The sequence below is a fragment of the Camelina sativa genome, chromosome 14 (genome assembly GCF_030686135.1).
Source record: "Camelina sativa cultivar CO46 ecotype springtype chromosome 14, ASM3068613v1".
In the NCBI taxonomy this organism is placed as follows: Eukaryota; Viridiplantae; Streptophyta; class Magnoliopsida; order Brassicales; family Brassicaceae; genus Camelina; species Camelina sativa.
In genome coordinates this window covers 25,917,509-25,941,081 of record NC_141893.1, presented here as the reverse complement: position 1 = coordinate 25,941,081, position 23,573 = coordinate 25,917,509, and the positions used below count along the sequence as shown (strand labels likewise).

At 32.9% G+C, this 23,573-nt stretch overlaps 4 protein-coding genes across 4 annotated transcripts; 2 read left to right on the top strand and 2 right to left on the bottom strand.

Moving 5' to 3' along the window:
- The first annotated feature begins 243 nt into the window (after positions 1–243).
- LOC104742199 (thioredoxin H5) lies at positions 244–1,283 on the top strand. Its single transcript, XM_010463170.3, has 2 exons — positions 244–535; positions 911–1,283. Exons 1-2 carry the CDS (start codon positions 449–451, stop codon positions 1,178–1,180), a joined length of 357 nt encoding a protein of 118 aa, XP_010461472.1. The 5' UTR covers positions 244–448; the 3' UTR covers positions 1,181–1,283.
- Positions 1,275–5,596, bottom strand: LOC104743886 (beta-galactosidase 5). The gene is made up of 17 exons (XM_087485752.1): positions 4,988–5,596; positions 4,807–4,902; positions 4,571–4,683; positions 4,386–4,452; positions 4,195–4,287; positions 3,959–4,102; positions 3,794–3,882; positions 3,603–3,708; positions 3,429–3,516; positions 3,061–3,344; positions 2,797–2,975; positions 2,592–2,701; positions 2,403–2,512; positions 2,199–2,309; positions 1,980–2,093; positions 1,606–1,808; positions 1,275–1,516 (listed from the first exon to the last, which is right to left on the bottom strand). The coding sequence occupies exons 1-17, from the start codon at positions 5,168–5,170 to the stop codon at positions 1,405–1,407; spliced, it is 2,202 nt and encodes a 733-aa protein (XP_087341878.1). The 5' UTR covers positions 5,171–5,596; the 3' UTR covers positions 1,275–1,404.
- Positions 5,597–18,681: 13,085 nt separating this feature from the next.
- Positions 18,682–21,508, bottom strand: LOC104742198 (uncharacterized). The gene is made up of 9 exons (XM_010463169.3): positions 21,230–21,508; positions 21,062–21,129; positions 20,879–20,975; positions 20,640–20,768; positions 20,411–20,519; positions 20,166–20,310; positions 19,389–19,431; positions 19,130–19,303; positions 18,682–19,039 (listed from the first exon to the last, which is right to left on the bottom strand). The coding sequence occupies exons 1-9, from the start codon at positions 21,380–21,382 to the stop codon at positions 18,917–18,919; spliced, it is 1,041 nt and encodes a 346-aa protein (XP_010461471.1). The 5' UTR covers positions 21,383–21,508; the 3' UTR covers positions 18,682–18,916.
- An 858-nt stretch (positions 21,509–22,366) lies between these two features.
- On the top strand, positions 22,367–23,445 carry LOC104742197 (uncharacterized). Its single transcript, XM_010463167.3, has 3 exons — positions 22,367–22,743; positions 22,832–22,972; positions 23,076–23,445. Exons 1-3 carry the CDS (start codon positions 22,516–22,518, stop codon positions 23,211–23,213), a joined length of 507 nt encoding a protein of 168 aa, XP_010461469.2. The 5' UTR covers positions 22,367–22,515; the 3' UTR covers positions 23,214–23,445.
- Positions 23,446–23,573: the final 128 nt, after the last annotated feature.

Sequence of the window (23,573 nt, the reverse complement as noted above, 5' to 3'; positions counted from 1 at the left end):
AGCTCGAATAAAAAAAAGACTTATATTTGTACCGACAAAAATAAACTTTATAGTAGTTGTCAAATCCCCAAGTGCCAAGTGTAAGGACTAGAAAAGAAAAAAACAGATAAAATCAATACGTGCACACATAACACGACTTCTACAATCTAGAACCTTCGTTACCAGCATCGTTTCATTACGCCGTTGACCTAGACTCGCCATGTTATTTTTAAAGCCCTTTAATATCAGCCGTTGGATCCATTCACATTCCTACGCGTCACGATCACACAAAATATTTAGGATAAAGTGTAATAAGAAGACCAAGAAGAGGTAAGAGGTAAGATGGTCTAAGTCTTCCCACCCTGTCCTATAAAAAGCTGATCCAAACCATAATGTATTCTTCATTCACTCACCAAAAAAAAGGTCTTATCAAACAAAGTTTAGGAGAAGAAAAAAAGCAGTGTAAACAATGGCCGGGGAAGGAGAAGTGATTGCTTGCCACTCATACGATGTCTGGAATGAGAAGGTCAAAGACGCCAACGAATCCAAGAAACTGGTACTTTTCTCTTCTCCTCTCCCTCTCTAGGGTTTCTTCAATTTGATTAGGGTTTTTTTTTCTTGATTAGTGGTTAAGTGAATGACGTTCAAGACTTTGATCATGTACGTTCTTATCCCATATTCTTGATTTGGTCTGAAATTGATAGATAGATAGATACAAGTACTTTGTCTTGTCCTGTCTAGGGCTTCTCCAATTTGATTTGGTTACGTTACTTAGGTGTTTATTGGTCTAAAATTGATAGAAACTAGTAGTACTGCTTTCTCTTCAATTTGATTTGATTACGTTATAACTTAAGGTTTGTCTTGATTAGTTAGCTTATAGTGGGGAATGATATTTTCTTTCTGATTTGTTCTGAAATTTTGATTGAAACAGATTGTGATAGACTTCACAGCTTCATGGTGTCCACCTTGCCGTTTCATTGCGCCAGTCTTTGCAGAGATGGCTAAGAAGTTCACCAATGTTGTCTTCTTCAAGATTGATGTTGATGAGTTGCAATCGGTTGCTCAGGAATTCAAAGTTGAGGCAATGCCCACTTTTGTTTTCATGAAAGAAGGCGAAATCGTTGATCGTGTTGTCGGCGCTGCCAAAGATGAGATTCATGAGACGCTGAAGAAGCATGGTGGTCTTGTTGCTTCTGCTTGATCTTGATTTCAAATTTCTAAAATCTTTGTATACTAATCACTCTACAACTTTCAAAGTTTATATTTTATCTTTGGTGTGAAATAAAAGTGATGCATTTCTACTACATATTTGTTTATTACTATGACGAATTTTGGTTTCTGATCACAAAAGAGGGATAATTTAAACACAGCACGAGTCATGCTTTGTGTAACACACACACACACAATAGTAAGAGTTCTTTAAAGTTAGTTTACTGATCTTTTCACAACAGAGACTCTGGAAACGTCTCCACCAAGTTCTTCAAAGAGTACTAACAAGTTCCCTCTTGGCTTCAACCATGAACGCGGAACATGATACCTACAAAGAAAAAGACTCATCTTAATACGAGAAGAGAGCTTTTAGCTTCAAAAGGTTGAAGTTAAGAAAGAAGAAAGCATTATTGTTACCATCTTTGTGTTGGCTCGCCACAACCAGATTGGCATTTGTTTTGCCTGTACGTTCCAGCGTAGTGACAAGTCCCACAGTTTCCTTTGGCATAAGCCATCCAGTATCTCCCTAGGCTTTGCCCGTTTATCCAAGCTTGCCCTTTTCCCATACTCTTCAGATCCAAAGCCAGTGGTTCGTTTCCTCTAGGCGCGTCAAAGTAGGCCTGTGGATGTTACAAGCAAAGATATAGTGGGTCTACTTGAACATGTCTTAGGTCAAGCCTTAGCTATAGTTCTACATATTGGTTATTAGGTTTCATTGGGAGATAAAGTAGTAATAAGTTTGGTTCAGGATGAGTTAGGAGCAGCTTGGATAAGTTAGAGTTCTTATTTACCTTGTACCATGTCAAAGGTTGTTTGTTTTGCTTAGCCAATGAGCCTTTGATCCAATCAACAGAGGACTCTTCTGTAGGAGAGATCAAGTTCATTGCTTCCCCTTGCAGACCAGCCTGTTTCATTACGCGAGAAAAATGGAAATGTTATTTGATTTTCAATTGTAAACCGAGTCAATCCGTAAGAGTTTCTTCTTCTATTATGAACTCTATCTATCTCACCTGATATGTCCATTTCTGCCAACTCAAGTCTTTGTTACCCTCGTCAAGGCCATGAAGCACCACCGACCCAACGATTCCAGTGGCCCAGGTCTCAAAGTGTAGTCCAACATTCTTCAAAACCATAAAAAAAATGAACACTATTTATCAGTCTGCTACAAGAAACTTAAAGTCAACAGTAGAGTACTTTCATGTTTTTAAACTGACCGGTAAACCAACTGCTACGCTCAGAAGCGCGATTCTGTTAGCTCCACCTCGAAGATTGACTGGTGCGCTGAACGAAACTTTTCTGTTTTCTCTTGTCCCAAAGGCAGATCCTGCATCGTTCAAAAGCACAAATTATTTGATGAAACAACTCTTTTCTAAGGAATTAGTCAGCAAAAGAATCATTCTTACCGTAAAAGTGTCCATTGACAAACACATGCACAGCATGTCCTGCAGAATCCACCGTAAGAGTCGGCCATTTTCCTCCACGCAAGAATGACTCTGATGCCTTAATATCCACACTGGAAACCCCAGAAAGACCGATTCAGTTTACAAAGAACAAATGATGTTTGACATGCAAAGATAATATTAAATATTGAGTATTTTCAAAATGTACCTGGTTGTGTACCACAGGTAATCAGTTGTATCTCGTGTAACATTAACCTGCTCCAACAATCCACGGGCTGTGATTGTCCCACGGTCTCCATAAGTAGCAATATTTTCATCGTATCTAGCAACTGAATACAAGATGGAACCAGATGGCACCATTTGCACATGTGATGTCTTTGCAGCCACCTGTCCGACAACTTCATCAAGTTAGCTTCTTAATGATGCAACTAAAGGCTTTCGCAACAAAAACAGCAACTACTCTGTTACATACCGTCGCAGTGTTGTAAACAACGTTTCTGCAATCTGGAAGAATGCTGATGGACCATGCAGGAAGAGTATAGTGCCGCTTATTGAACATTACTTTAGCAGGTGCATTCATGTGATAGTTGGTTAGGAAAGCTACACAACTTCCTTTGCCGGCAGTGAACACATGAGCCTCCTCGTAGTTTCCTAGTTTAGTAACATGTGGATCAGAAGAAACTAAGGCAGCTTCACATTGCTTAATTGCCAGATGAAGTTGCTTAAGATGGCTGTACTTAGGTTCTTGGACCAACCCTGCATCATCAAAAAGCCATGTTTTGGTAAAATGTAGAGGCGACACAAACATTTTACAGAGCTGAGACTGTAAGATAACTGTACCGTATTCATCGATGGGAGCATCATAGTCATAACTAGTGGTGATGAATGGACCTCCTGCTGTACGTCCAAAGTTTGTTCCTCCATGGTACTGTCACATAACACACTCAACAAGCATCAGGACAAAACTGAAACCGAAACATTTTCTTTCATAACATTTGTGCAAGGACTAATTACCATGTAGTAATTTATATACGATCCACCCTTTTGTATGAAACGGGCTACTCCAAATGCTAGATCCTCTACAGGTCGTTTTGGAATGGTTCCACCAAACTCTGTAAACCTAACAACAACAAACATTTAACACAATCAGTAAACATTTTTGTGTCTCTTACAGTCTCACAAGCAAAGAAAGTAAATGTTTTTACCAGCCACTCCATGCCTCTGTCCACATAGTTGGCTTATATGGTTTATTGGGAGTAAAATAATCGCAGTAGAAACCGTTGCAAGCATTTATCTACAAAACACGAATATAACAAGAGATTAAAGAAGGAACATGAATGAGAAAAGATTAGAAGATTGGTCGGTCATACGATTGGGTCAGGTGCATCATCTTCCTTACACATCACCCATGGAACTCCAGTGTTTAAACCAACAGCCATTTTCGCAGCCCAGTTGACGTAAGAGTGACCAGCCGGTCCAAGCGCTTTAAGCTCTGGTCCAAACTCATTCTCAATCTATACATTATAAAACATCAAACCTCTTAAGCATCTTACACATCAATTCCCACACACAAAACAAAAAGGTTTGTAAATTTGTATAATAGAACCTGAGATAAGATGATGGGTCCACCTTGTGAGGCAAAGAATCTATGTTCTTTCATCATCTCGACAATCTTCTCTGTGAAACCTTGCATTGCAGCCTTAACAGTAGACACAAACACAGACACATGTTACATTAATGATATCCAAAAACTGAACATCAATCAAAGCATCAAACAGAAGCAACATTTATTATTACCTTGAAGGGTCCATTGTCTGTTCTGAAACTAATCCCATCTACATACTTCAGCCAAACAGGAAACCCTCTACAAAAGTCAAACAAGGAAAAAACAAAACAAAAAAAAAACACAATTTTTCAAAATTCAAAAAAGTTTGATTTTTTTTTTTTTTTTTTGTGATTTTGGAATTTATTGAAAACGTTACCCAAAATTCCATTCTGCACAAACATAAGGACCAATTCTGAGATGAACATAAAGACCCACTTCCTGAATCGTCTTAATGAATCGTACCAAATCGTATCTCCCTTTGAAATTGTACTGCAAGAAACCAAACACAGAGAAGTGACAAATTCTACTCAAATTCAAATCTAAATTTCGTAAAGCTTGCAACTTTAATGAAATTTTTTTAAGTTTTAACAAGAAGAAGAAGAAGAAGCATACAGTTCCAGGAGAAGGTTCATGACCATTCCAGAAAACATAAGTATCAATAACATCCAAGCCTCCATCTTTAGCTTTCTTTATAAGATCTTCCCACATCTACAAAACCCAAAAATTTAAAATTTAAACAAAAGAAACAAAACCCCATTTGTGTTTCTTTAATAAAGATTCGTTTTTTGGTTACCTCAGGGGTACTTCTTGGGTAATGAATTGAACCGGAGAGGAGGATTCTACGGTGGCCATTAACGATGATTGCTTTCTTATCATAAGTCACACTAGTACACTGAATCAAACCGGATCCAATCAGCATTGTTGTTAGCAAGAAAGATAGGATCTTGGACAGAACCAAGATCTTTGTTGTTCCCATTTTTGTGTGTGTTTGGAACAAATGTGAATGAATTTTGAGAGGGAAATTGAATCTTTCAAACAAAAAAAAAAAAAAAAAATGAAAGAAAGATCAGAGAGAGAGGAGGAAGCAAAGTTTAAGTAAAAGGGTCGTTGGTTTGATATTTTTGGTTTCGCTGCCTACTCTCTCAATTTATTTTGTATGTATAATTTGGTATAGTGAATTAGTTGAGATATTAAAATAAAATTAATGGAGCTTTCCAAATAATTTTTTAATTAATGTTTGTATTAACTTTACATATACATACAAAATGTTTGTTTTAATGATGAAAAACAAATATTGTCTTTATATAGATGTTGTAGATAATTTTGATTTATATATTTGAATGTTTGTTGAGAATGAAGAGTTTGTTGATATATGTATTTTGGTTTATTTGGAAATGAAATTATGATTATGTGTTATTAAATTATCTTTGTTTTGTGTTAGGTTGAAATGGCTAATAATTTGTTAATACTAGTTGAAATTATCTGTTAGTATTTGATTTTAAAAAAAAATTTTTATGTTTAGTCATTGAGCTAGTTCAGAGTTTTAATATTTGATTTGATTTTATTTTAGACTGAATTTTTAATTTATAACTAGGAGATATTCCGTGCTATAAAGCACATATCAACATTTTCTCCAAAAGTTATAATATAATAATAATTATTATATTTGTTTTAAAAATTATTTTGTTTGAGACATTATTTACATTTAATATTGCAATTGTTTTGTAAATCTACATATATCTTTTAAATACTAATTATTTTAGAAGATTAAATATTTTAATGTGTTTGATGTATATTACCATTTTATACTATTTGTTTGTTAGATCATTATTTGTAAAATATTTTTTTCAACCAAACATTAAATTAAATTAAAAGAGACCTCCAATATTGGTTGCCCAAAAAGGAGGATAAGATTTTACATAAGAAATTTTAGAAATTAATATTTATTAATGTAAACATTAAATTAAATTAAAAGAGAACTCCAATATTGGTTGCCCAAACAGGAGGATAAGATTTTACATAAGAAATTTCAGAAATTAAAATTTATTAATTTATCAACCATATAAATTTAGTTTTACCAATGCGATGTGAAATACTAAAACACATTTTTTTCTTAACAGATTGAGTAATATATATATATATATATATATATATTTGTTTTTAAAAAATCTGCATATTTATTATATAAATGATAATTCAAAACAATTTGTAAATGAAATAAAAGAAAAATGATAGAAGAATCATAATTTAAAAAAATTTCAAAATTTTCCAAATATGGTTATTAAAATAATAATTTGGATACTTAGTTATAAAATCCTATTTTTTGAAATTCTGATTGGTTTACAGTTTTTTAAAAAATGAATTAATAATTTTCGTCTATAATCAATTGGAGAGTGAATTTTTTTTTTTGGAAATTAATAATTATTAAAAAAAATTATTACCCTAATATTAAAATTATATTTTTACGTTTGCTGAAAAATTAAACATTTGTCTTAAGACCAATAGCATGGCAATGTAATTTTTTACACTTTATAAGTTTAGTTTTATATTTGTACTTCTCAATTAATATAGTAAGATTTCAAACACATTTTTCATAATACTATGCTGATTGGTTTAATCTTGTTTAAAGAATTTCATTAACTGATTGGCTAGACTGGTAGTTGTAATTTAATGATTACGATTATTTTTATAATCAAATCATGACTCGAAATTTTTAATGATAGATGTATGCCCTGTTTTAAATATCTCCGCCTAGCACCGATTACACCCTGTAAAATCGTTAGGTTAATCATCTCTGCCTTGATTAATGACTAATCTCCGTCTAACATCGATTATCTAATTATGTTAATCTAATTTGTTTATAACCTGTGTAATCCGATTACTTCCCACTTAATTTTTTGTATACGGATTACCTTTTTTTCAGTAAAAATGAATTATATTGATAATTGAACATAATTGTTGTACAACTGACTAGATAGCCATGAAGGTGGTAAAAAACATCCGGAGTAAAAATCATTAGAGTTACAGCCAAACTTTGCAAGGTAATGAGCAACATTATTACAAGACCTAGGGGAAAAAACAAACTATAATTTCTGAAAACGAGAAGACCAATACATTATATCTTGTATGACACCTTGAATAGATATATCCATGAGTTGGTTTTGGAGATTCTTTGTTAGGTCTCGTTGTCTCCTTCGAAGATAACACAAGTTATTCCTCTGATCCATGTTTGTTGAGTTACTGCAAGCAATGCTTTCGCCTCTGCTTCTAAAGGCGACAAAATATAAACTAAATACCATTTTTTGGAGATAAATATAAACTAAATACCATTTTTTGTTATTTAGACATTTAAATTAAAAATTTGTGATATTTTACAATAACTAATGTACAAATTTTTTAATGAAAATCATAAAATTTTATTTTTAATTTATGTTTTATGTATACTATAGTTTTATATTTTATTTGATGTCTTTGTTTTAACATAAATAGAATTTTATATATATATAGTACTATGTATTTTTATTTGAGGTGAACCTCTTTATTCACCCTTTTATAAAAAAAGAAATAAAATCTGTATACATTGTTATAAAATTAAAAACTTAAACCGCTCTTTTATAAATCCAAACCGATATATAATTTCATTCTAATTGTAAAATCTAAATCCTAACCATCTCATTTGTAAATCAAAACAGACATATAATTTGGTTCTAATTGTAAAATCTAAACCCTAATCATATCATTTATAAACCTAAATCGACATATAATTTCGTTCTAATTGTAAAATCTAAACCCTAAGCATCTCATTTGTAAACCCAAACCGCCATATAATTTCGTTCTAATTGTAAAATCTAAACCCTAACCACCTCATCTGTAAACCCAAATCGACATATAATTTCGTTTTAATTGTAAAATCTTAACCCTAACCACCTTATTTGTAAACCCAAACTGACATATAATTTCGTTTTAATTGTAAAATTTAAACCCTAACCACTTCATTTGTAAACTCAAACCGACATATAATTTCATTTTAATTGTAAAATCTAAACTCTAATCACCTTATTTGTGAACCCAAACCAACACATAATTTTGTTCTAATTTTAAAAATTTAAACCAAGCCAATATTAAACTGTCCTTAATTAAAAGTATACAAAATTTGTTTCCTTAATTTTTTTTATTTTTTAATTTAATTTTGATTTATTTTTAAATTAAATATTAGATAGAACATTCTGATTTGGTTGAGAAAAGAGGAGGTGAATATAAAGGTTCACTCGCCCCTAAAGATAAACCTAAGTATTTTTTATTTTAATATTAAATTAATAAAATAATCTTAAAACTATTCATCAATTAATTCCTCTTTAATTTTCGATGTTTTTGTTATAAGCTAGATTTATCCCAACTGTCCGACTAGCCCCTAACGATTCTGAAAAGAAGGGATGAAAGGATGTATGTAAGAGTTATAAAAAGTTTTCATATACAAAATTACTAGTTGTGTTGTTAAAATTTAATCATTTTTAAGGAATGAAAACAAGGGACAAAAGTTAAAAAAAAGCTGGAAAATGGATCCACATGGAAGGCCCGAGGCAAAAAAGCATCAACGTCACATCAACAATTTATTCGTTTTTATAAATTGGGCAGTATACAGTTTGTAAAATTACAACATTTAAAGCTTTTGTGAAAGGGACAAGCAATAATAAAATCTTAACTAGTGAAAAGTTTTTCAGATTTTATACATGTACGGTAGTGAATGGGAATAGTTTTTTTTTTTCCTTTTTTCTTTTTTTTTCCTTTTGACATACCCTAATCTTTAATCCATATAGCTCGCCTGACCATGGAGACCCTATGCTAATAACGTCATGTTTTCTGGAAAAAAAATATCTATAACAACTATATAGTACTACTATACCATTACCAAACTATATTGGTTTATACTACATATGTTAAATCAATCTTTTGGGATCACGATAATACCATACCAACTTAACGAAACGTGTTGATAAATGAATTGGTTAAACGTACTAATTGGTTATTAGTATTAGGTAGTTTAACCTACTAATATTAATCTGGAAATACGTTTACAGAATTACCACTAAATTTTATCAACTTTTATTGATAATTGAAATACCTTATTAATCTTTTTTTTTTAAAATCAATCATCAAAAGTCCATTTCTGATAACCAAATAAGTTTTCGAAATCCTCTACTACGTACTTTCTTTATAGCCAAACAACTCTCTTTTTTTTTTCTTTTGACATCACCAAACAACTCTTATATATCCAAAGAAGTCTTGATAATATTTGAGTTTTGGGAGTAACTTAACAGCTCGAGTATCATTATGCATCTAAATAATTGAGTTTTTGCTTTATTTAAGAATTAAGATCAACAAGAAGGTATTGAAGGCAATCAAACAAGATTTTTGTAGAGACATTCTGGTTGAGAAGGGTTGGGAGGGGTTTTGAAAGTTCTTGTAAGAATCTCGTGTAGTATATTTATGCATATGAAAAGAACATTGAGCGACATACTTTCGGAAAAAGCCTTCTTTTATAGCGGAGATTTTGGAATGACATTAAACGACATGTTTATAAACATTAAATTTGTGAAAGTTTATATAAAGGAATAACATCACTGATTTTTTTCTCTAATTTTTTTTCTGAGAAATGCATATATAAATCTCATATGAGAAAACGTGATTTATAGTGCTCACGAATCACAACATTTTTTCAGATCGTACATTAAAAAAAAAAAAGCTATTTGGCTCTAGTTATCTTAAAAAATATATGGTATACCCTCTAAAAATACATAGAAAAAATAAAAGTGACACACATGACACATATATACCAAAATAAACTGGCAATACTCACACCGACTAATTGATTTGAAGTTGATGAGATAATGAATTAGGTTTGACGTTGAAATTACATGATTATAATAGCGTAATAAGGAACCGGACCATAGAAACATGTGCGATGACGACAAAAGAAAAGAAGAAGAAGCAACACGGTGATGGGTTTGCAGCTGGGCTCCATTTGCATGTGACTGTGATCCAGATTTACAATTCTTTTATTTTTATCCTTTGCATTATTATTTAGAGATGCACATATGATACTTCCATAACCATAAAATAAAATAATATTGTTCATCCGCATTCATTAGTACATCCCAAATCATTTGTTTTTGGGTCGTGGACGACAGTATACTTTGGTCTCAATCCATGTCCATATATACTTTGGTTTCACTCCACTTCTCTATCCAATAATGATTTTTTTTCGATGAAACAGATGTTATCATTCCATTAAGATAGAAGATAACATACAAAGTAGAAAGTGTTTTTAGGATACAACATAAAGGGAACAACAAAAAGACATAAGTAGATAGAAACAATCGATAGTAAAAGCTTGAGAGCTATGAACCGCATGCTAGAAAGCAAACTGTGACTTGTGAGATCAAGGCAAATCGATTTGAACTCCATGAGCAGGTCAATGGAGGAAGAGGTGGCCATTGTCTTGGGTCGAAAACTAAGTGGCGATGAAAGGTTCAAAGTTGACTGTCTCACTGGAGTGAGGGGGCCTACACTAGGTAGAACTTTGAGAAGAGGTCGAGCAAGGATAGAACTCGGAGGACCGAAAGCTACTGAAGTAGATGCAGGTCCAAGGTTGAATGAGAAGAACTTAAAGAGGTTGTGGTAACCACTACTCTTTGAAGTGGAGGTCATAATGCCACTAATCTTCAAGTTTCTGTGAGGGGGCTTCATAAAGCAGATGATTTGCAGTTTAGAGAGCTTTGCAATCAGGCGAGGTGGATAAAGGAGGTTGGTGAAAACAAGGTAAACCCAACATTGTAAATGTGGGATCATAATGCCAAGCTTCACCAAGCAGTCTCTCTCAAAGATAGCATCCCTAGGAGATCCGACAAAAGCGGTTTTCAAATAACTCTCATACCATTCTAACAATGATGGTGGCTTAAGGATCAAAAGAAGTCTTCGAACTAGTGATACCACTGAGCAAACCAAGCATTGATTAAGGAGGGAGAGAGTGGAGTTTAGACGAAACCTGGATTCACATTGAACTCGACACAAAGGGTTTTCAAGCAAATTATAAGAATCCAATATTCGCTATCGAGGGAGCCTCGTCTTGACCAAGCAGATAACATCGGGTCTAAACAATTTGAACTTGATATAAAGAGATTATAGACGGGTCGGGGAAGGTTCTAGTGTAGGGATGAATCATAGTCTAAGTAGAGTAGACTATCTACCAGGGTTCCAAAGTAAGATTGGGGAGCAAACCTGGACCAAAGAGATAGCAAGATTGGGACAGAGCAAGCCAGGGTTATGGTGTTCTATTCCAAGATCTTCAAAGGCTCCAGTGTCAACACAGAGCTCCCGTACCGCTGCCGCCAAGTAAAACACTTGTAGGGAGGATATAAATCCGAGGATCGGTGAGATGTTATGGTTGACTGTGCCAGATCGAGAGATAATCACCAAGAGAACCAGGGCATTCGGGGGGTTGAGGGGTGAACTCAAGCAGTTGGGTACTCAGACGAACAGCCTCACTGAGAGAGGAGGACGGAAGCGGCAGAACGATGGAAGGTGGATGAAGCTGATGCAAAAACGGAGTTGAAATCTAGGATCTCAAAAGGACTCCGGTGAAGAAAAACAAAGATACGGACGAGAATTGCAGACATGAGTAGTAAAATAATAAATAGGTTGAGAGATCCTGACGCCGGCGAGCCGAAACTCTACCGACATCGAAGGAAGATGAGTAGAGCAACACCTCGATTATTGTGCCTGAGAGAATTAGGGCGAACCGATCGATAAATAACCAATACTTACTCTCTCTATCCAATAATGATTAAAACTTAGCTTCCACGAGGAATTTGAACATGCATGTGCCCATCATCTTCTAGTAACCTTCTTTTTATGAATATATTTGGACCGATGATTTGTGACTTGTGCCACCTCTTGTTTTATCTTTTAGAAAAAGTGGTGTCACACTAGTTAATTTATGTGGTTTCACTATTAGATTAGCTATAACGAATTTTCAGGGGTTTTTTTATTTACGCTAATAATTTATGTTTAGTTTTACTTATTAAATAATACTCCATAAGTTTACGGCAACAAATTCTATACTATTAGTTTGGTGGTATCTATAAGCTATTTTATCAATTCCATGATTGCTAAATTAACATTATAGATACTTGATCTCAACAAATAGTGGAGTATGGTAACTTATGTTATTGTTACATAAAATCATTTCAACAATGATAAACTATTATATATAGACCACATAAGTATTCTATATTTCTAAACGTCTAGTTGGGAATTTTATATAATATTTTAACTGAGAACATTTGAAAACGTATTGAAAAAAACAACTTTCAAAAAGATTTAGATTGGATTCTCCAAACCTCAAAAACACTCATAAATATATTATGCAGTTTCTACGGAGTCACTTAATCAGATTGACTTGGTATCAAACCAGACATTTGATTTGACATTACCAGTTTCTAGTATTTTACGAGTGTTGTTCACTGAACAACATGTTACAACACATGAACACACGAGTTCTTGATCTCTGGAGCATACATGCTCGTTAGTACAACCAAAATCTATTCAAAACTCATAGCTTTAATTTTTTTTATTCGAACAATTATAGTGGATGCCAAAAAATAAGAAAATAAAAATTGTTAACGGATGGGTAAAATACAGGCTAAAATAAATTTGACATAGCAGCCTATTATTAGAAAACAAATACTACTATACTAAGAAATTGACATGTGGTCTCCTCGGAGATTTGCGATTGGATTTTAAAATGATTTAAGGATTGATTTCATGATTACAATTTACAAAGTTAATTTAAATAACATTAAAAAGATGCGCACTGCAAGTCACAGTGGAGCTTTTGATTAGTTTTGTTAAAAGCGAGGCAGGAGGAGTGAGATGCCGTTTAAGCGCCGTTTGTCACTCTTCATTGAAAATTATGATACACGCAAACGCCGCTAGATCTCCGTTCCGTTTACGTCGGTGCATGTCTGATCCAGACGAAACGACATTACGTGTTTTGTGTTTCACAATTCCTTTTCTTTTTCCTTTTAATTTTATCCAAGTTCCAACCTATCTTATTATGTTTTTTACTCTTTTTTTTTAATGATTTAATATAACAAACATAGCTAACTACTAACCAAAACAGAAAGAATAAAAACTGTGATTAACATTCAAATAAAATATCGTTCAGAGTTTTTTTGTTTTTTTTTTTCTGAAAAAAATAATCCAAAATGTAGAATATTAAGCGTACATCTATAAAAACAAATACAATGATAGTCTCATAACTAAATGATTTCTTTGTGTATTTTTATAATTAAAAAAAAACAAATACCAATACACTAGTTAGTAGTTTCATTTTCACTTCATCGTATGACAAAAAGACGAATAAATAAAAATATGGAGTCTATGGTTATGGGTTTGCTTTCTTAACAGATCAAATATCTTATCTTCCTACAAAATAGAGAGGCCCATTTAAAGACTGAAAAACAAAGTTTGATTTCTTGAACACCAAGAACCTAGACAAGTGAGTTACTAATTTTTTTTTTTGAAGGAACTAACTCTTAGTATACTCTAAATCCACCAAAGTCAAGCTCCAAAGCTCAATTGAGATTTGGGATCATAATAGAACCATTTAACGCAACAACATAAATGGCAATGACCTCTCATTTACTCTCATTAGCCTCATCTTCAACATGAGTCTCCTTCCCAAATTTCTTCAATGCCAACGAATATACCTCTTTCATTCTCATTGATGTTCTTTTCGTCACCATTTTCACCGTGTGATAAAGTTTGAAAACATGTCTGTAATCAAATCATGTGTGTTTTGTAAGTTTTAAGCTTAGTTAAGGGAAAGTTCTCAAATCAATAACAAAGATAAGAGATTATAACAATCCAAAAATAGATAATAGTCTCTCAAGATAAAACCATTGATCATAAAGATACCAAGCCACCATCTATCCAAAATAGTAATTAGTAATTACAAATCTTGTGCAGAACTTGGAAGCTCGTACCACTCCCCAATGTTGATAGTTAAAAAAAATGGATTAAATGAAATAGAAAAACCGAAGTGAATGAAAAAAAGACAGAAATCTCATATTGAATGTCTAGGAGTTAGGTGACCGACTGTCTAAATTAAATTCATAACTGATCAAACAAAATTCTAGTAATTTGGTAATAATGACGAGTGGAACTGGAACTTGTTTTTTTAATGGTTATATTTTATATTTTTATATAATTTAAACAATTAGTTTTTTAAAAATTCTTTAATTAGAGCCAATCTATAAAGTCATTCTTCAGCTTGACTCCTTCGTAATCTGAAAAAAAAAATCCATCAGAATTGTTGTTGTTCATAGGATTTTCGTCATTATTGAAGCAATCAAAAATGTCGTTGAAGCTTTGTGAAGGTATCATCATATTCAGCTCACAATCATGATCAGAGTATACAAACATCTCATGATCATGAACATTGTGAAAAAGACAATTTTTCCGATCATGTTCCAGTGTCCTTTCTAACATAAACTCCTGCTTTCTTTTTGGGAGGACTGAAGGAGGAAGCAAGTTTCTTACCATTTTTACAATCTCACGCTTTGAAGCTGCAAACTTTTCATGGTTTAGATGAACTGTCATCTGTAACTCATTCTTCATCTTTGGGTTGATACCGAAAAGAACAATCTTCTGATGAAGTATTCATGGAAAAACAAATCAGTTGTTAAATATTCTCCAGAAATATATACATCATAATATCCATTTCTAAAATTTTAATCAAACTAAAAAAAAAAAAACTATCAAAATGAAAACCAAAAAGTCCAAAGGCCTAAAAATCTACAAAAAAAACCCCATCAATATGTGATTAAACTACATCAATGCCTCGGATTCCATGTTCACTATACTACAAACTTTTTTTTTTTTTTACATATCATACCAGTCCATTTACTAAGCTACCAATTTTTCCTACAAATATTTCATCATATATGTATGTTGTGAGTATGTGTATATATATAATGTACATCCTTTCTAACCAAAATTTAGAGTTTTAATTCTGTTTTTAACAGATTTCTTTCCAATTTTAACATATTTCATTCCATTTAATCTTTAGTACTTAATTTTTATTGTCAAATTCTTTAATTTACTATTACAAATATCATATATTTTTAAAACAAAATATTTATTAATGAATTATGCAATTACTCGAACTTAAGATATGTGGGATTCAACTACATATGCAAATCACTCGACTCAGCTTAAATCCTACTATAGTAGAGATGTATATATAAATATTAGACCCGATTTTCCGACTAGATTCTTGAAACTTGCTATCTTGTGTGATGATGATGGATGATATGATATGATGATGAATATAGAGATGGATACAAGGTGTTTCAATTACCCTTATGTAGTTGTAGCATAAAGGATGTCAAACCATAATGAGTGTGATGTAAGCAATCAGGATGTGAACACTTATCTAAGTTAAGCCAAATATAAAAGATGTTTGTCACTAACAACCTAATGATGATTAAGAAATGCAGAATGTAAAGCTATTAAAACAGGATACTAAATGCAAGGTAAACAAAATGATCAAAGCAGTAATAGAATGAAACAAGAACATGAACTATAGTAAAGCAAACTAAGTAATGCCACAGGATTAAACAAAAACTAAATGAATGGAACAGGAAATGCAACTAGAATGAGACAGGGAATGAAACAGAAAGATGCATAACATAAAACAGGAACTCTAGAATGAGCTCGAGCAAGCACTCAATCGGATGCTCGATCGAGTGGATGGTCGAGTAGATGAGCGAATGTCAGAAACAGAGCAAGCAGCAATCAATTAACAGGATTTAAAACAGGGAAATCAATAAACAAAGAAAGGTCTTAAGGATGGATTCATGGGATGAACTCAAGCTATGGCTATCTAAATTGGTCAACAAACCTCAATCAACAATGAGCTATCTCTAGACGATGATCTTCTAATACATGTTAATCCATTCTCATGACAATAACAATCAAGCCAAGATACTTCTTAGACCTAGTTCTCACTAGCTATTACATATCAAAGCAGGCATTAAACAACCAGATCATCAATGTCAAAAATCAACAAAACATCTAATCTCTTAGCATGCTTCATGATAATCTCTACCATTAGCCTTATCTAGCAACTTAGGCATTGGTATGATGCTAAAATGCTTAAGATCTACCCTTATCCTCTCAGTATAAGAATAACATAGAGCATATCTAACCCAGAAGAGATATTAAGCAATCAACCTTGATCAATCCAAACAACCATAACCTTTATCCACCCTAATCCATCCTCAAGATCCTAAGCCACTACTCACAATCACAAAACATGATGAACAAAGTCATAAACCCAGAAATCAATGAAACTTGCATGATTAGAAAGATGAGATGAAGATCTACAATATTGAAGAAGAAATCAAACTCAAATTCTTAATACTTTGAAAGTTATGGAACCAACAAGTATCAAAGATTTCTTAAAATAAACAAAAGTGGCTAAACGATCTAAGCAATAAAAAGCAAAAAAAGAATAATTCCCCAAAAAGGTAACTACTAGGTCTAAAATTGTACTCTAAAAAGTCTCTTTCTTTGTGGAGTACAAGGCTTTTTATAAGAAAAGGAAGGGAAGCCCTAGAAATGCTAAAAGACAAAATAGGTGGGCGGCTCGGTCGAGTGCTGGTCGAGTGGCCTCTTCTTCTGCTTCTCCCATCCGGTCGAGTCATTCTCCGCACATGGTCGAGTGTCTGGTCGAGTGGGTGGTCGAGTGGACTTCCGGACCTTGATTCTTCAACTCCAAACCCCTTGTTTCCTTCTCTTGACAGCTCCAATCTTCCTCAGCATCACTTCCATGCTACTTAGGATCCAAAATCACCTGTTTATGCAAGAAACTATGCAAATGCAATGCAAATCTACTCTAATGCATAAACAGTTCTAAAGCTACACATTAATGGACAAATGAGATAGAAAATCATGCAAAAGATGTGAATATGCTAAGGGAAAACAGGGTAAAATATATGAACATCAATTCTCTATTACCTTTTGACAAAGGCCTAATGATTTTTAAAATAAAAATTCTTGTATAAATAAATGTTTTGAGATCTTCCATTGATCTCATTAACAACATTAATGGAAGATCGACTAATGTAGCTATTCAAAGTATTTGCATGGACATAGTTTTTTGGGCAACAAAGTTCAAGGAATCAAGATTTGACTTCGTACGATGCTCATGCAACCGCTCAGCTCATGTTTTAGCAAAATTCGGATGTAGTCATTTAGACTTTTATTCTAGTTCTGTAAACAAGCCTCCTTGGCTAATTTCAACCATGTATCATTCTAACATTGATTAATTCAATATAATACTTTTTCGACGAAAAATAAAAATAAAAAATAAATGTTTTGAGAATGCTGTTAACGAATAAGTTAATATCTACCTTCTCCAATATACGAACTTGCAATTTTTTAATTAGAAAATTACAATGTCAATGACTCGATTAAAGTATTAAATTATGGGATCGATCCCATTCTTAAAAGACAATTGTCATAAATACCATTAAAATAGGTTTTTGTTCCAAAAATATCACAATTTAGTTTTTTTCCCCAAAATACCACTAAAATATATTTTTTTTCCAAAAATACTACATAATTGAACTAAAGTTCTCATACTAAAAACTAGTTTCTAAATTTTAAATACTAAACCCTACCCCTAAAAACTATATCCTAAAACTAAATGTGACAACCCAAACCTAAAAAAAAAAATTTACATTCTTAAAAATATTTTTTTTGTGTTTGTGATAATTTTGGAAAAAAAAATTATGTGGCATTTTTGGAAAAAAAAACTTAAATGTGGTATTTTTAGAATTTTTTTTTTTTAGTGATAAACTATCATATCACATTATATTATATGTAGAACCAATACATCTCATGTCTATTGCTGTCGGATTGAAATGACCCATCATCTCATGTCATTTTTTTTAGGTATGAAAATCTCATGAATTTTTTTGGGGTGAATGACTAGAATTTATTAAAAGAAACGTAAACAAATTACATTTGAGTTTCTTGATGGCTCTTAACACCATGGACATCATCTAGTAAAACAGGCTCAAGAACATGTGGAGCCACAGAAACAATATGAAAACCAAGAGGTAAAGAAGATGCATAGTTCCCTAATCCATCCGCTAGACGATTAGCTTCCCTATACACATGAAAATCTCATGTTTTGTTTTTACTTTTCTCCGTTTGCTAGGCATTAATTAAGCAGTTTTACGACTCTTTCCAACCTGTCTTATTATGTCTTTTTTTTGTTTTTTTGTTGCAAAATATATACTTTCTCTTTTTAGGCTTTTTGAAAATTTCACAAATAAAAACTTGATTGCATTCAATACATAAACTTATGGGGCATGTCTCTCTGTAAACCAAAAAAAAAAAAAAATACTCTACGCATAAGAAAAAAATATATGGAGTTTATGGTTATGGGTTTGCTATCTTTAACAGATCCAAATTCTTTTCCTACAAAACAGAGAGGTCCATATGAAAACTGGGAAACAAGCTTTGATCTCTTGAGATCCAAAGACCTAAACAAGTGAGTTACTTAAAAAAATCTCAAGGAACTAACTATTGAGAATTGGGATCATAAACAGAATCCATTTAACGCAACAAAATAAATGGCAATGACGTCTCATTTACTCTCATCAGCTTCATCTTCTACATGAATCTGCTTACCAATACCAAATTTCTTCAATGCCAGCGAATATACCTCTTTCTTTCTCATTGATGTTCTTTCCGCCACCATTTTCACCGCCTGATAGAAGTTTGAAAACATGTCTATAATCAAATACTGTGTGTTTTGTAAGCTTAGTTAAAGGAAAGTTCTCAAATCAAAATGGTTTACCGTGGAAAGGCTATGTCCATCAGAGATCAGCCCTCTTAACTCTTCTTCAAGTTGAGAATCCGTTGGATTTTCAGCTTTGGTTTCTTCTTTGCCTTCAATCAAAAGCGTGATTTCTCCTTTTGGTTGGCGACTCAGAAACTCTTGCTTGGCTTCCCCTATCGAACCCCTCCAAAACTATTAATAGGAGGTATCTCTCATCAGTGAGTTATATTACAAAACGGTTTATTATGCACACATATAGAGTGATAAAAGATGTTACCTCTTCATGCAGCTTTGTAATCTCCCGAGCTATTACACATTTCCTGCAACACAAAATATATATCAGGACCAGGCATATAGGACTGGCTCCTAACTCCTAACAGTAGCAGATGAAAAAGTATCGCCTCATTTCCTTGGTGATCGATAATTGTATTGAGAGAGTGGGGGAGGTATTGGTTTAGGATTTAGAAAGAATTTTAATGACTTTAAAAGTTAGGTAAAATATGTTGTTATTCAATCATGACTTTTAAAAACTCTTTAAAAATTTGGTGTTATTGGTTGTGGATTTATAAAAAGTTATCTAAAATCTTGATAAATCTAGTGTTATTGGATTAAGAGTTTTATAAAGTCATTAAAAGTTTTATGTTATTCAAGTAAAACAAAAGAATCTTGGATTGTTAATGAATTCAAATTTTATGTTATTGGTTTAGGATTTTATATCATTTCTTTCATAACAAAAGTCATGAAAACTCTTTCATCAAATAGAAAGATTTTACAAGATTAGAAAAAACAAATCATCAAGATTTTAAAAAACTTCCTAAACAATCTCTTAGAATCCTTCATTTTTAACTTTCAATTTTCTATGATTCTAACAATCAGCAAGAACATAAAGTCATTAAAATTCTTTCTAAATCCTAAACCAATACCTCCCCCTTATATCATTAGGTATCAATCAACAATAAGGACTAAGGAAAAAGAGAGAAAACAAAGTGGATACGCATTGGTATCAATTCATTCAGCACATGTTACAATAACTCGCTTGAAACATACAACAAACCTTGATTCACCAAAGTAAGGAGTTGTTTCTTCAAGAAACTGTGACAACTTATGAGGTGGAACATAAAAGATCTGTGTTCTTGTCTCATTTGATGAAACTACCAGCCTGTCCTTCCTTGTTCCAGAATGCTTCGGAAGAAATCCAACTGTAAAAACCAAAGTTGTTCGAAAATTAAAAACATTATATCAGCTTGACCAAGATGGCTGAGACTGAGAGGACACAAAGTATAAGATGGGAGAATTTACCGAATGTGAACTCATCTGTCTCCAAACCAGAGGCAGAAAGAGCAGAAACCACAGCACAAGCCCCAGGGATTGGTATCACATCTATATTTTCTTTCACACATATTTTTGCCTGAGAGAAGATGATAACAAATGTTTTCTCATATTTTCCATTTAAATGAAAGATCAATAGACACTAGTTTATTAATCCAGCAAGCTGACTATATAGAGAGAGAAAATGAAGCACACTCACAAGTTGAGTACCAGGATCACTAATGCCAGGTGTCCCTGCATCGCTGATAAGAGCAACAATCTCACCTTGTTTCAACCGTGTCAACACTGCCTGCTCTCTTTGGGCCTCGTTGAACTTGTGATAACTAAGCTACAAACCTAAACCTCATAAATTCAATAACATCACATTGATAAAAAACAAAAAAAACCACCACCAAAAGAGGCAGACTACTTCCATTCCAATATATAGAAGCAACTTACAAGCTGAGCTTTAATATTGTAATACTGAAGCAACTTCCCAGAGTGTCTAGTGTCCTCAGAGAGTATCACATCCGCAGACCTCAATACACGAATCGCACTAACCATCGTCCCAAACAAATTGATTCAAGAATTAGAAACCACATTTACAAAATAATGCAAAAGCCTTAGAAATTGAAAGAGTACCGTAAAGTGATATCTTCGAGGTTTCCGATTGGAGTCCCGACGAGGTAAAGCCCAGGTTTGAGAGGACCCTGAAAGGAAAGGAGATAGATTTATAGTCAGAAAATGGAATAACTCAAAAAAAAGCTAATCGAATTTGATCAAGAAACAAAGAGATGAGTGAAATTTTACGCGTTTTGAATCATCCTTGGCTACAGAGTCGGCGAACTCCGATGACGAACAAAATGAAATTGCGGCGGTTCTGGAGAGAATCGGTGAACGGAAGAGAAGAGAAAGAGGAGAATAGAAACGAAGGGAAGCACAAGGAAGACAAAGTCTCGCCATTCCCGCTCACAGTCTCTGGTGTTACCTTCTTTCTCTTGTTTATCTTCCAAAAAGTTAAAATGGTGTTTTTAGCTTCTCTGTTCTCAACAAAAAAAAAAAAAAACACACACACACACAATATTCTCTGTTCTCTTAAACCCTAACCAAACCGAACCAAAGTGAAAAGGTTTGGTTATGTTTAAATCTTCAAACCCACATGGTTAGCAGTTTTGACAATTTTATCGGTTTAATTTGGTTAAATTAAACGGTTCTCTGGAGAACATAAACATTTTTTCTTCTAAACCTTTTATTAGTTTTGGAATTAGGCAAAACTAACCAAAAAATAATAATATTATTAACTAAGTATTTTAACCATAAACCTATAAAATTCCTCATATAAACTATAGTATATCATTTTAATTTAATAATATTATTTTTTTCTTATAAATAATCTTAATATATATAGAAACGCATAGTAGCAAATTAAAATATATATATTAATATATGTATTTTTTCTCAGGGTCAAAATATATATTGAGTAATAAAATAAATTTTATGGAAAAGAATATGTTGAGTACTATGATACAGTATTTGTATTCTCTGATATGAGAAGAAATATTATATTTTAGTGTATGTTTGTTTTTCTTTATAAATTTTATGATAATTGTAGTTGAAATGAAGTAGATAGATAACATATTATAGATCTATCACTGAATACTTTTGTCTATAATCCTACTGTCAATTTCTAATATTTGTAAACCTATTTTGTATTGTCAAATCTAATTACAGTGTTGTTGATTAGTAATCTGATTAGCAGTAGGCAAAACCCGTCAACCTTGACAAAAAGAAATCCAAACTTTTTAGATGGTAATTTTCCTAAAATCCAGTTGACTTGTTGTCTAGTCTCTTACCCATCACTAAATCCAGTTGACTTGTTGTCTAGTCTCTTTTACTCATCACTCCATGTAGTGTATAAGAACATAATGTATACTCTTAAGAAACTCTAAGAAAACAAAATGAACACTAACTTAAGCAAAATAACTAGGCTGTTTGGGAGCTATATAGAGCAAACCTTTTTGTTCCTCTCCATCACTTTTGTCAACATATAAGCAATATAGGTCTTGGATTGGGGGAATAAAATAAAGAGATCAAAAATGGAGGAAGAACTAGTAAGAGCTATTAAGATAATAGTATTTGGAGTAATCTCATGGGGTTTGGCCTTTGTTCTCACCCGGAGAATCTTCTCAAGCTACTCCTTCAACTTCAGCAACCGTCTTCTCTCCACGGCTCACGCCACAATCGCTGTCACATTAGCAACACTCTCTGTTCAAGATTGGTCTTGCCCTGTTTGTCCCCGAGCATCTAAGCCATCGCTCAAACAGGTTCCTTCTTAACCACGTAATCAATTCTCTCTTGACTCTTTTTGCAAATTTAATTTGTAACCAAGCTGAGATGGAAAACCACAAGCAGATGGACGTGATGGCGTTTTCATTGTCATATATGATCTACGATCTCATATGTTGTCAGTTCGATAAAGTGATCAGCATTGATAACGCGGTTCATCATTTTGTTAGCATTCTTGGTTTTATAGCTGGACTTGCCTACCAAAAGGTATTATTATCATCATTATTATGTGTTTCTCTAATTTAATGGTTACACTAAGATATATGAGATCTTGGGTTATTAAATGTTCGTACCATTTCTTGTTTCGAAGTCTGGATCTGAGATCATTGCTACACTGTGGATAGCAGAGATATCGAGTCCTTTCTTCCACCTTAGGGAGATTCTCAAAGAGATTGGATACAGAGACACCAGCCTCAATCTAGCCGCCGATGTGAGTATATCAATATAAAAATTCCTAAAATCCAAAAAAATATATATAAATTTACAAAGTATTTAATCAACTTATTTTTTGAAAGCTCTCAAGACAAAAACATGTTAATTTTTCAATTTGTAGTTGACTAAACAAAAAGATTGTATTCTTTTAGAAATTTAAATACATCTAGATGTAATCATGTGGAGAAGATGGAGAGCTATCATGGACTTATCTCTCCCTTTCTTATTGAGTTTTACAATCCAAGTTTCACACAACATAAGCTTCAACTACTACTTTGATGATCTCCAAACTCTTCCTTAATCTCCAAGTAAATATTTTTGCAGCACCTAAAACTCAATCTTCATAACACAAACAATCTCCCCCTTCATGATTGAG